The following is a 14032-nucleotide window of genomic DNA, read 5'->3' on the forward strand; positions in this document are numbered from 1 at the left end:
TATGGCCTTTATGTTTTTTATTCATTTACCTGATATTTCATAGTCTTGGGATTTAGCATATTCGTAATATTTGATTAAACTTTAATCAATGTCGACTTAAATGAAAAGTTCCCTAGTTCCCTAAGTCATTCCTGCTGTCATAGAAGGAGCAGAGGCATTCCTGTTCTATTCATTTCCTGCCTACAGAAGTACTTTTTTTGTACTTTTGGTCTCAGTCTCATCCCACTCTCTAACTTTAGCGCTAACCCAGAATTGTAAACCCACAAAAAGCCCCTCCCTCAAAAGTGGTTGTCTCAGTATCACCTGGCCTTGCCCTTGTTATTGAACCCTGCAGTGAGTGTGTTCTGAGCTCACCTCCGGGGCTTTCTAGGTCTGGAAGGCACACTATACGTTTCCTGTGATGCTTGTTCTCTGCTGAGTACCTAAATCCTTCTTTCACCTGGTTCTTCTAAAACTTCAATCTGTTCCCTCTCACTTATTCTTCCTACTCAGCTCAGATTCTTGGTCAGTGCTCTATATCATAACATAGCAGCAAGGCTTTTGCCTGTGCTCATGTGTCTTGCAAGGACTTAGCAATCTGTTTCTAACCTGTGGATACGATTACACAATTTTTAGGTCCAAATCTTATCTCTCTGGCTTACAATTTTGGATTCTGAAACCAAGAACCAGATAATCCCATGTGCTTGTTCATACCAACTTGCATTCTCTCTACCAATACCATCTTCCAGATTCAACCTACCATGCTTGATTACTGGTATTTCTCAGTGACAGCCACCAATAACATAGTGTCCCATCTTCCCAAAACATGCTTTCTTGCTAAAAATCAAAAGAAAACTATGTGGCATTGTTTCACTAAGAATTAAAAATAGATAATTCCTTAATATTAACTACACAGAGGGCTAATAAGAAAAATACGAACTCCTCTACTTTGGTCAGAATTATTTTACACCTTCCAAGAAAAATAGCTTGAATTACCAGAAAGTTGAATAACCTTCCACCTTTTGTTTTTATGAATTTAGCACTGTTTAAACATTTAAAATTTTTATTTTTATTTTTCAAATTATATCTCTAGACATATCCAGCATCTAGATCAAGAAATAGCACATTATCAGTCTCCCCCTAAGAATAACAACTATTCTGATTAGATTAGTTTTTCCTGTTTTGGGACTTTATATAAAGGGACTTAAAGAAATTTGTATTTTTTGTCTGAATTCATTTGCTCACATATATTAATGTATGTACTGTTGCTGGACATTGAGGTTGTTTGCAGCTTTTTGATTTTACAAACAGTTAACGTATTTACAAATAGTGGATTTTTTGTACATATCTCTTATGAGCATATGTATTCATTTTTGTTGGGTAAAAACTTAGGGGTAGAAATTATGAATTAGGGGATATGCATATGTTCAGACTTAGTAGATGATGTCAAACTGTTTTCCAAAATATTGTTCCAATTTATAACCCTTCGGCAATATCTGAGAACTTTAGTTGTTTTGAAATTTAGTTTTGTCTTTTTTATTTTAGCTATCCTGATGAACATGTGGTGATTTCTTATGGTTTATTTTGTAATTCCCTAGTAGTTAATAAAGTTGAATTCCTCTTTATACATTTTTTTGCCAATTTTTATATCTTTATGCACGGTCTATTCCAGTCTGATTCCTATCTTTTTATCTTGAGCTCTTTGTTTTGTTTTGTTTTCACTCATCAGTTTGTTAGAGTTCTTATATACTCTGAATTGGAGATCTTTGATATTGTCTTGTAGCATATCTTCCGGTCTATTGGCTTCAGGTGGTAATAAAGCCTTTCAAATTACTATGAAACTCATTGACTTTGTCTTTTTATGGATCACTGGGATTGTAAGAGGCCAGGACGGCTAGGAAAAAAAAAAAAATCCTGGGAACAAATAAAATGAGGCACTATAAAAAGAGATATAAATTTACAAAAATTAGTGTAGCAACCACATAAAGTTTCAGGATCTACTTGATGAGAATTTCTAGAGTTTTACTATTCCTATTCATTAGAAGGCCTTTTTGTGATTGCAGACATTTCTGTGTCTTTGAAAAAAATTTGAAAAGTCTCTTTGTAATTCTCAGATATACAGTGACTTATTAACTAACTGATGTAAATTATATTCTCTTTATGTACATAGTCTTGCTCCAGGCCTGCTGGTTTTCATTAATGTAAATTCATTAGAATTACTAGGAATAGTCATCCATTCTTTATGACTTTTTTAGAAATGAATTTTCTTCAAAATACATTTTAGGGAAATCTAGTACTTTACTCTTCTCATTGGCAGTACTAATAGGCAATTCAAAAATAAAGTGTAGTTAGAGAAGTATGAATAAAAACCTTTTAAAAAGCTCACTTTTATCATTTTTGCTAAGATTGGTGTTATAGGTCTCCTGTGTCAGTTCAGTACAGCACAAAGTTAAATGGAGGTTTAAAAAATTTCAGAAGAATTTTCAGAAAATTTCAGAAGAATTCTGATTGTCAATATTCCTACCAGGTGGTGGAAGATACGGTCCTTGAAACATAATATAGGAATGTATATATAACCATCACCGCTCAACAACATATAAAATCTTCTACAAGAAAATGCAAGCTTGATTCAAAAGATAATATTCCACATCCATACCTTGGATTGTTAGACATTTAATCATCTGAAAGACATGCAAGCATTAGGTACATTTCTAATCTCACTAAAGTGTCATCAGACTTTGAAATATATGGGCCACCAATTAATTTAGGGAAGGTTAAATGATTCGGACATTCACCAAATAAACTACTTTTTCTTCATGTACATGCCTGATGGCTTGAAACCCATAAAAAGTTCTCAAACTCTCGGTAATTTCCAGTTATGACAGCTATTTTCCTCTACTTTTAAGGACCCCAAATTTGTCATTCTTCAGACATTTATAGCCTGTAAAAAAATAGTCCCATTCTTATTTTAAGCAATAAAAATTAAGGCAATTCTTAAGTTACATTCAAACCAACAATTGTAAATTGAGTTACTACTATGTAAATGAAATGATTTTAGATCTCTCTTCTGGACAATAAAAAGATAGATTTTTGCAGAGAAGATTTTGCAGAGAGTAAAACATATATGTGGAATTATTTTATCTGGAAACTCCATTTGTGGCTACAAAGATAGATGTGGTCTTGTCCATGTATAATACTAGCAACAAAACTATAATTTTCTGCTTGTTCTGACCAAAAGAGGCAAATGTTATCCATCAGAAACTGGCGATGGTGCTATGTTCATATCTCTCAACTTGTACAGGGGAAAATACAGGCTTAGAATGTATAGACTCTTAGACACAGCGTGGTTAGTAACCATCTGTTTCCATATACTCCATGGAATTCAAAACTAGACAAGAGGTCTTTTCCAAAAATACATAAGATACAATAATATATAACAAAAATACACCAGTTGTTAGGAAAAAATAATTTTCTTGACATTTGGTTTCTCCAGAGCGGTTAAATCAATGGAAAACCGTGATAGATTCATAAAGATATCATCAAATCTAAGCTCCTAATTTTGACAAGAAGGGAAATTACCAGAGAAATGATAGGTCCTGTCACTCTCAGTGCTGTAACCAGGCCCAAGAGAGTTTAATTTAAAGTGTATTTTACTTATCTGAACGTCAATAATTAATTCAAGTATTACATGGAAAGTCTTGATTAAACATATTAAAAGGCATAACTACATGTAAAAATAAATAAAATTTCTAACACCACTTTAAGATGTTAAGCCCAATGTATCTATAACGTCATTAAGTTTGTGAGAAAGCATGATACTTGCTTAGATGAAATTTGAATTCTAGTAGAGAAAACAAGCATATAGATACATGATAACAATATAATATCTAAATTATATAGATAGATAGATAGATAGATAGATAGTAATTCAGTTATAGGGTTATAGCCAAGAATATAGCAATGAGCCCTCAAGCACCTATGTGCATTCACTTTGTTCAAGGTACAAACCATAGAAGGTTAGATGGCATGCTAATCATGAAGGAAACCAATGGTAAGATCTCCTAAGAAACATCACTCTTGAAACAATAAGTAGTGTTTGTATAAAGCTGGGTTTCCCAGAGTTGGCAAAGGGGAATCAAAATTACTAGTTCATGGGAATTTCAGACTGGTACTTGTTTACATCTTTGTTATATAGAGCAACTAGGGAGAAATTGTCATAAAATAATCCACCAGCTTCAAGTGACATAAACCATAAAAACTGTGAAAAATAAGTGGTGCTTTGGATTTCAGAATTTGACCTTTAAAATGTAGTTCTCAAATATAACAATTCTCTTAGGGTACTTGGCTTTTTTTTCCCCACACTGTAATCTTCCTAAGGTAAATAACATGCAAACCATCAGAAACGGTTATAGACGTTTAAGGGCACCTAGTTCTAAAGCAGTATTTGCATAAGAGAAGACAACTATGGCCCAGAGTGATGAGGTGTAATGTTCCATAGAGAGTTAAGAGCAGATCTGGGACTGAATCCAAGTGATTTGACTCCAGCCCGGCGCTGTTCTACCTGGGAGGTGGCAGAGCATTGTGCCAACCATGGCTGTGGCTTTTTTTCTCTCACCAGCGTCATTCTGCTAAAATCTCTCACTGTCATTCCAAGCTTATTTAGGCAATGTAATAAAGAATTAGAGATTGGTCAGAATGCTCCCTTTCCTGATGCTTTTTTGAAATATTACTTCCTTTCAGTCCATAAATTTCTTGAATCTGGCTTATTTATTAACTCAAAGATGTAATGTTCATGGTCTTTTTGACTTTCAGTGGAAATCAAGTCTACATTTTAATTCAATTTTTCTGACACTGAATTTTTCATATCTGCAACTTATAAGGAGGGATTAATCCTTATTGCATTAACTTCTGCAAAATATCTTCATACTTCAGAAAGATTTAAATTATTCTTGATCACATTTAACTTGTCCCTATATTTGTATTAAATTAGGCTATCGGTTGCAGTTAAAAAGACATGCAATAAACTAGACAAATTACCTAATAAATTGAAAAGTGTTTCTAAAAACAGATCTGACTTGTAAGCTTAATAGAGGGGGTCATAATTCACAGAGGTCATCTCAATTTGAGAAGCAGTCAGTTGCCATGTTAATTATCTCCAAGTTTTTCATAGGAACTTAATATGTTATTTTCTGCCAACATTCTACCCCTGCCAAGATACTACCCCTCACTTCCCATAGAAAGCAATGTGATATACAGATTACAAGAAAAGGCCTTGAACTAAGGTAAACTTAAGCTTTTAATTCTGACTTCATTGGTTATTGGCTGAGTAATACTTGGAAAGCTATATAACGTTACTAATCTTCAACTTTTCCAACAATAAAACAAGGAATAACTGCATCTACTTTATAGGTAAGTGTGTTTATTTGTTTGTTTTATTCGTTTGATTCTTTATTTAAACACTTTTGGTAGGCTAAAATAAAGGTTTTCACAGTTCTCAGAAAAGTAATAAAGACAAATAAATGGCAGCTATTGTTATTAACAAATAATATTCACTGACTAGTATTTTCCAACAGCCCAAGAGGAACAAAAAAGTTAATATTCAAAGGTCTAGCTTAATCTTTCTTACCTCACACAGAAATTTTTGAATAATTTGACAAATATTCATGACTTTTCAACCTTGTTTTTATTGGATAAATAGTTGCTGTTTTAAAGTTCTTTCTATATTCTGGAAACTGTTTCTTTGAGTTTTTTTTTTTAAATATATGTTGTAGATATTTTCTTTCAGCTAATTGCTTGTATTTTAATCTTTTGTATGGTCTTTGTCATTGTAGTCCGTTATTCTGATGTAATGAAATTTATCAGTCATTTTTCATTAGCATATTTTAGTTATCAATGTTCAACAAAAAAAGAAAATTACAGACCAATATCACTGATGAACATAGAGGCAAAAATCCTCAACAAAATACGAGCAAACAGAATCTAACAACACATTAAAAGGATCATACACCATGATCAAGTGGAATTTATCCCAGGGATGCAAGGCTTCTTCAATATATGCAAATCAATCAATGTGATACAACATATTAACAAATTAAAGACTAAAAACTATATGATCATCTCAATAAATGCAGAAAAAGCTTTTGACAAAATTCAACACCCATTTATGATAAAAACTCTCCAGCAACTAGGCATAGAGGAAACCTACCTCCACATAATAAAGGCCATATACGACAAGCCCACAGCAAACATCATTCTCAATGGTGAAAAACTGAAAGCATTTCCTCTAAGATCAGGAACAAGAGAAGGATGCCCACAATCACCACTATTATTCAACATAGTTTTGGAAATTTGAGCCACAGCAATCAGAGAATAAAAAGAAATAAAAGGAATACAAATTGGCAAAGAAGAAGTAAAACTGTCACTGTTTGCAGATGACATGATACTATACACAGATAATCCTAAAGATGCCACCAGAAAACTAGAGCTCATCAATGAATTCAGTAAAGTTGCAGGATACAAAATTAATACACAGAAATCTCTTGCATTCTAATACACTAACAACAAAATATCAGAAAGAGAAATTAAGGAAACAATACCATTTACCATTGCAACAAAAAGAATAAAATACCTAGGAATAAACCTACCTGAGGAGGCAAAAGACTTGTACTCAGAAAACTATAAAACACTGATGAAGGAAATTAAAGATGACACAAAGAGGTGGAGAGATATATCATATTCTTGGATTGGAAGAATCAATATTGTGAAAATGACTATACTACCCAAAGCAATCTACAGATTCAATGCAATCCTTATCAAATTACCAATGGCATTTTTCACAGAATTAAAACAAAATATTTTACAATTTGTAGGGAAACACAATAGACCTCAAATAGCCAAAGCAGTCTTGAGAAAGAAAAACGGAGCTGGAGGAATCAGGATCCCAGACTTCAGACTATACTACAAAGCTACAGTCATCAAGACAGTATGGTACTGGCACAAAAACGGAAATATAGATCAATGGTACAGGATAGAAAGCCCAGAGATAAACCCACGCCCCTATGGTCACCTAATCCATGACAAAGGAGGCAAGAATATACAATGGGGAAAAGATAGTCCCTTCAATCAGTGGTGCTGGGAAAACTGGAAAGCTATATGTAAAAGAATGAAATTAGAACACTCCCTAATACCATACACAAAAATAAACACAAAAGGGATTAAAGACCTAAATGTAAGACCAGACACTATAAAACTCTTAGAGGAAAACATAGGAAGAACACTCTTTGACATAATCACAGCAAGATCTTTTTTGACCCACCTCCTATAGTAATGAAAATAAAAACAAAAACAAGCAAATGGGGCCTAATTAAACTTAAAAGCTTTTGCACAGCAAAGAAAACCATAAACAAGACAAAAATACAACCCTCAGAATGGGAGAAAATATTTGCAAACGAAGCAATGGACAAAGGATTAATCTCCAAAATATATAAACAGCTTATACAGCTCAACATCAAAAAACCAAACAACCCAATCCAAAAATGGGTGGAAGACCTAAATAGACATTTCTCTAAAGAAGACATCCAAGAGGCACATGAAAAGATGCTCAATATCACTAATTATTAGAGAAATGCAAATCAAAACTATAATGAGGTATCATCACACACTTGTCAGAATGGCCATCATCAAAAAATCTACAAACAATAAATGCTGGAGAGGGTGTGGAGAAAAGGGAAGCCTCTTGCACTGTTGATGGGAATGTAAATTGATACAGCCACTGTGGAGAATAGTATGGAGGTTCCTTAAAAAGCTAAAAATAGAACTACCATATGACCCAGCAATCCCACTACTGGGCATATACCCTGAGAAAACCATAATTCAAAAAGTCACATGTACCACAATGTCCATTGCAGCATTATTTACAATAGCCAGGACATGGAAACAACCTAACTGTCCATTGACAGACGAACAGATAAAGATGTGGTACATATATAATGGAATATTACTCAGCCATAAAAAGGAATGAAATTGGGTCATTTGTAGAGATGTGGATGGACTTAGAGTCTGTCATACAGAGTGAAGTAAGTCAGAAAGAGAAAAACAAATATCATACATTAATGCATATATGTGGAATCTTGAAAAATGGTACAGATGAACCTGTCTGCAGGGCAGGAATAGAGACACAGATGTAGAGAATGGACATGTGGACACAGTGGGGGAAGGGGAGGGTGGGATGAATTGGAAGATTTGGTTTGACATAAATACACTACCATGTGTAATATAGATAGCTACTGAGAACCTGCTATAAAGCACAGGGAGCTCAGCTTGGTGCCCTGTGATGACACAGATGGGTGGGATAGGGGTGGGGAGGGAGGTCCAAGAGGAAGGGGATATATGTATACATATAGCTGATTCACTTCGTTTTACAGCAGAAACTGACACAACATTGTAAAGCAATCACTTTGCTTATCCATTCATCCATTACTGGACATATGGGTTGTTTCCACCTTTTAGCTATTGTGAATAATGCTGCTATGAACACTGATATACAAATACCTGTTTGAGTCCCTGCTTTCAATTCTTTTGGGTATATGCTAAGGGTGATACTTTTAAGGGACATTAATTCTTGCATTAAAGACTGAAGAGAAAAATTACAAGTTGATTTTCTTCTCTCTCTCTCCCTGCAATTAAAATGACTGATTGGTGTGATCAATGGAAATCAGTTTTGAAGAATCAGTTGTGACAGAGTTATCAGCATTAAACCATAGCAAATGTAGCATAGTCCCTAATTAATTCTCTTGTTCTGTGTCCTTTGACACAATCCAGGAATTACTTTAACATGATATGAACATTCATATCATTGAGCCAGAATCCAAATCTTTACATGTATGCTTAAATAAAAGCCTTAATAATTACTTGCTTTTTTGGTCTAGTTTATTAGAATGCTAACTACATAAAGGCAGAAGGACAGTCTGTTTTGTTTGTCTCTGTATTTTCAACACACACTAGGTATACAATGTATATTTTCTAAAAAAAAAAAGAACTTTAAATAGGTCTCTAAGCATATTAGGTATACCATTTCAGAGCGCACCCACACACAAACATATATATATATATAAAATTTTCCTTCTTTTACTATCACTTATATTGGATAATTAATTTCAATAATGCTCTCATTGTGTTGCCTTTCTCCTAACATACTTTTAGTAATGCCTTTAATCCACTGTCCATATTTGAAAATAGTAAGTATTGTTTTATTCATTGATATTTTAGTCTCATATTTCTTAGTAAATTCTGTAATATGTTTCCTCTTCCCCTTCCTACACATAACACAACTTTTAAAAATTATCTTTATGATTTCATGATGGACTAAAAAAATTTAACTTGTGTGTATGGTGGATAAAATCTAACATTACCCCAATATTATACAGTAAGTGGTAAAAAGCCTCTTTCACAATCGTAGGCTGCTTCCCTGTTTTTTAAATCATCTGCCAGGATCAGGGCTTGGCTGGCCCTGATCCAGGGCTATTTCTAATAACATTTTTTGCTGCCCTAAGTATGAATTGAAAAGACCTGCTTAACTCACTTTCACTCCGATTAAATTTGGAAAGGAGAAGCTTCCAGGCTTCAAGGCTAAAGGCAGCATTTGAAAATGTTCACCACTGAAGATTTATTACCCCCATCACTTCCTAAGGTCCTTGCCTCCTATCACTGTTCCACAAACACACTCTGCACTTAGTTTTTTTCTGGGTTTGGCTTTGTGTTTCCTCTGCTTAGACTATTCTCCTCATTTATTTCACTTTGAGAAAGTCTAATGGCTCTTCAGTGTCACTCAAATTTTTCATCCCCCAGGAAAATATTTATGTTCTTTACCAATGAAAATGTCTCCTTCCCTTGAATCCACATAACAATTTGTGCTTTCCTAACTGAATTAATCATAACAGCATATACTTGCATCAATACATTGCTATGCTTTTTCTCACATCCCTTCTCTCTCTCTCTGTCTCCCCTGCTACATAGAACATTATATGGCATGAAATTGGTTTCCTGAAAAGGACCCCTCTCCCTAGCCTGAATAACCCACTGATCGATTGAAGAAAGGACTGTCCTATAGAATTCTTGGTAGTCCTGGAGAAACAATCAATCCCATCCCTCTCTACATCATCAAAAGTAGTCCATGGCTTCTCTCCGACGCATCTCTCACCTCCCAGATATTTCTTCCCATGTAGCTCTTCGCACACCCTAATGTGATTCAGTTTCCCACTTCACCTTTACTTCCACCACCAACCTTTCACCAGGATACCTTGGAATTCATAGTCCATCATCAGCAATATCCCCTAAATATTCAACCTTCCCTTTGAATATTACCATTACTTTTTTACTCTTCCCACCTTGGCCCTCTCCCCTAGGTACGATATTGCTTTCTAAGGCTGACTCAAAAAGTGGCTCCCATATTTGACATAGCACAATGCCTAGAGGTAGACAGGTGGCACGTGTCCCGTCTCTGAATCACTGCTTCTAGAACGTTATTCCATCTCCTTTGCCACCTTCTCCCAATTCTTCTGAAGTAAATGCCATCATCAGATAATATCACCCATTAAATTCTCTTACTGCCGTCATCTACAGGTTTCTTGAATAATCCCCTTTATTAATGGAATATTTTAGCATGTAGCTTATTTTTTTTCTCCACTACAATATTACTTCTGTTAGCATGAGTGGTCATGTAAAAATCCACAGGGGCATTCTATTCACAGCAGCGCTTGACAGTTGATCACTCCCTCTTTCATCAATCTAGTTCTTACGAGTCTCAGGGACCCTATTATACATTTTCCTAGTATTCTTGCTACCTCATGGCAGCAATTTCTCAGCATCATTTGATGAATCCTCTTCCTGATCTCTAAGTATTGAGTTCCTAAGGCTTAGTCTTTGGACTTTTTTTTAAGATTTTTTTTTTTTGATGTGGACCATTTTTCAAGTCTTTATTGAATTTGTTACAATATTGCTTCTGTTTTATGTTTTGGTTTTTTGGCCGCGAGTCATGTGGGATGTTAGCTCCCCAACCAGGGATCGAACCCGCACACCCTGCATTGAAAGGCGAAGTCTTAACCACTGGACCGCCAGGGAAGTCCCTGGACTTTTCTACCTACACCCATTTTCTTAATATCATGATTTCATCCTGGTCTGAAATTTCTTTCCTGAATCTAAATCAGCATCTGTAACCATCTTGCCAAAAATTATGTTTGCATATTGAAAATGCCTCACAAACATGAAATATCCAAAAGTGAACTCTTGATTTTTGCACCATAATTCCCGAGGGAGCGATGGGGACCCGTTCAGAGCAAAACCCTCAGAGTCATCCTTGATTTTCTCTAATGCCCCACATATAATCCATCAGCAAATCCTTTTGGCTTCCTTTTTACTTCCTTCTCATCATCTCCCCATTCTACACCATGGTTCAAGCCACTACCAAATCTTGCCTGGACTAGTGATGCATTGAGCTCTGTCTCTACTCTTGTCTAAAAACACTGTGTACCTACTCCCACATCCCACCCTGCACAACATCCAGAATAATCCTTTTATATTGGATTATGTCACACTTCTAGACAAAACCATTCAAAGACTTTCCTTCTAAGCACATCTAGAATAAATCCCATATTCTAGTCCTGGGCTGCATTTCCAGTCTCATCCCCAGCCAGTCTTTTTCAGTCACACTGACCTCCCCAAATTCCCTCCAAGTTTAGAGACTTTATATTGGAATGCCCAGAATGCTCCTTACCTAGAAATAGAGAAGTCTCTCACTTGACCACATGACTTTATGTTAATAGCTCTTGTTTTCTTGATCTACAATTTGTTTCTTCTATTAGTTTGTTTGCATTACTAGGGTGGGAAGTTTGGGGGTTTTTTGTTTGATTATTTTTCAGTTGCTCTATGTCCAACTTCTAGAACAACTCATACTATAAATACTCAAAACTTATTTACCGACTAAATAAATAAACTGAATCAATCGTTAATAGGACTAAAATGTAAAATAAGATAAAAATCAACTACAAAGGACTGTTACCTGTAAATCATAATGCAAGTTAGATATAATGCAATTGACATAAATTTGTACACCAATTTTAGTTGCAACTGGTGATTCAAATCAGGAGTCAGAATTTGGCACTGTGGAAGAGCTATTTTGCAAGTACAACACACATGCTTTATTTGCTTGGTTGATTTTTCTCTTTCTTACTTAAGGATGTTAAGGTGATAAAATCATATGTAAGAAGAGCTCAATCATGGTGCTCCTGGTAATAGGGAAAGAAAGGCAACTACTCATGTGCAAAACTAGAGGCAATAAATAGCTGGATTTGCTTAGAAATATTTAGGTTTTATGTTTATATGCTAATAGCTATTTTAAAAATTGATTATTAAAATAGCTTCAGAAATATAACTCTGTAATTAATAATCTAAAATCCCATAGCCTATAAAATTTCCTCAGTGTAGTGCAATATTTAAAAATTTATTTTTTTAGTTATAAAACTATTTCAACTTTATGTACTAACTATTGAAAAAATCTGAAAACATATTTGATAATTAACTAAAGAAAAATTGAAAATTATCAACTTTAGTCTATGATATTGTGTTTTTAAATTCTAATATTTCTGACATATGAAGGTTTTAAAAAATCTTTACTAAAGTACTAACGTTAGTAGTGTTAGTAGTGTTATTTTTTACATTGATTTAACTAGCATCTTGAATTTTAAAAAATTATTGCAGAAAAAAGAATTACAAAATTTATTACATCATTTCTTCAATCAGAAAATAGTAATTTTATATTTGCTACAAGAAACTCCATTTTGAGAATCTTTGGAGTTATTGTAAATTAAACCTGAATATTAAAGGCATACAAGTCTACTAGGAAAACAGACATTTTAATATCTTATTCAATGTAAAACATCATAAATAATTTGTTCCTATTTTTATAGTAAAAATAAAGCATAAAAAGTTTCTTAGTATTCACCTCATAATTAATCTGTATTTAGTTTGACTAATTAAACTCATATATCTGCTTCAGACTTTTGTTTAAACTATGAATATGTACTCAGTTAATATAAATTACATGGTTATAGTTTATCTACAAAATATGATCTCTTTGTTTTTACTTTTTAGTTCTGTATCTTAATAAATGTTCTCCTACCTTAACTCTGAGCACAGAAGCAAACATTCTTGCATCTTCAGATACACCTCCAATGTAGAATTTTTTCTGAAACACTGGGGGATGATCATTTTCATCCTGAATCTCAATATACACTTTAGCTGTATTGCCTGGAGGAAAAGAAATAATATATTTTTTATTGATGGTCATTCATTAGAAAAAGATGGACTGGAGTAAATAATTATTGTACTTTCTTTTGAACAGTGGAAGAAACTTAAATCAGAAAGTCATTCCTAATTGGCATGCCTAATACCCCATACCCAAAGAGGACATTGATAATGATGTTTCTGGCAACATAATGTTAAGTTGCTGCTATTTCTTTTAATTATAATGTCTTGTTAATTCATCTTACTTGATTTAATAGACACTAAAGTATTGTGTTCTGCTAATTTTAATAGAACAATTCAACCTTTCATATTTACAAATACTTCACACACATTACAAATTACACCAAAGTGACACGAATATATAAAACACCTTATGTGATAATAGTCTGCCATAAATTTAAAAATATTTTTATTCTTAAGTATAAAACTAGCAATGATATTCTTTTAGCTTAACATGTAGTATTATATATATATATATATATATATATATATATATATATATATATTACGATTAGAAGTAAACAATGTTTGGGTGAGGTGCTTATTTCCACAAAGGGAAAACAAATTTTATCATGCGTTAGAGGCTATCTAGCATTCATTGGAAAAGATGAGATGTAACTGGAGAGATGATTATTGTATGACTTATAAATACTGGGTTTTGTAATTTAAACCACATTAAATATACCACAAAGAATACATTTCATCACCACATGTTAAAATCTCACTCCCTCAATCATCACACTTTTAAGGAAAA

General features: G+C 33.8%; 1 protein-coding gene across 17 annotated transcripts in view; it reads right to left on the reverse strand.

The window, feature by feature from the left end:
• The window catches only part of PCDH15 (protocadherin related 15), a 755972-nt gene that overhangs the window by 74116 nt on the left and 667824 nt on the right, over nt 1–14032 (reverse strand). For all 17 annotated transcript variants that reach the window (XM_028166694.1, XM_028166693.2, XM_057531449.1 and 14 more), the window contains one exon: nt 13154–13281. In XM_028166694.1, the coding sequence (XP_028022495.1) occupies nt 13154–13281 (128 nt within the window). The remainder of the gene's footprint in view (nt 1–13153; nt 13282–14032) is intronic.

The sequence above is a fragment of the Balaenoptera acutorostrata genome, chromosome 16, assembly GCF_949987535.1.
Source record: "Balaenoptera acutorostrata chromosome 16, mBalAcu1.1, whole genome shotgun sequence".
NCBI lineage: Eukaryota > Metazoa > Chordata > Mammalia > Artiodactyla > Balaenopteridae > Balaenoptera > Balaenoptera acutorostrata.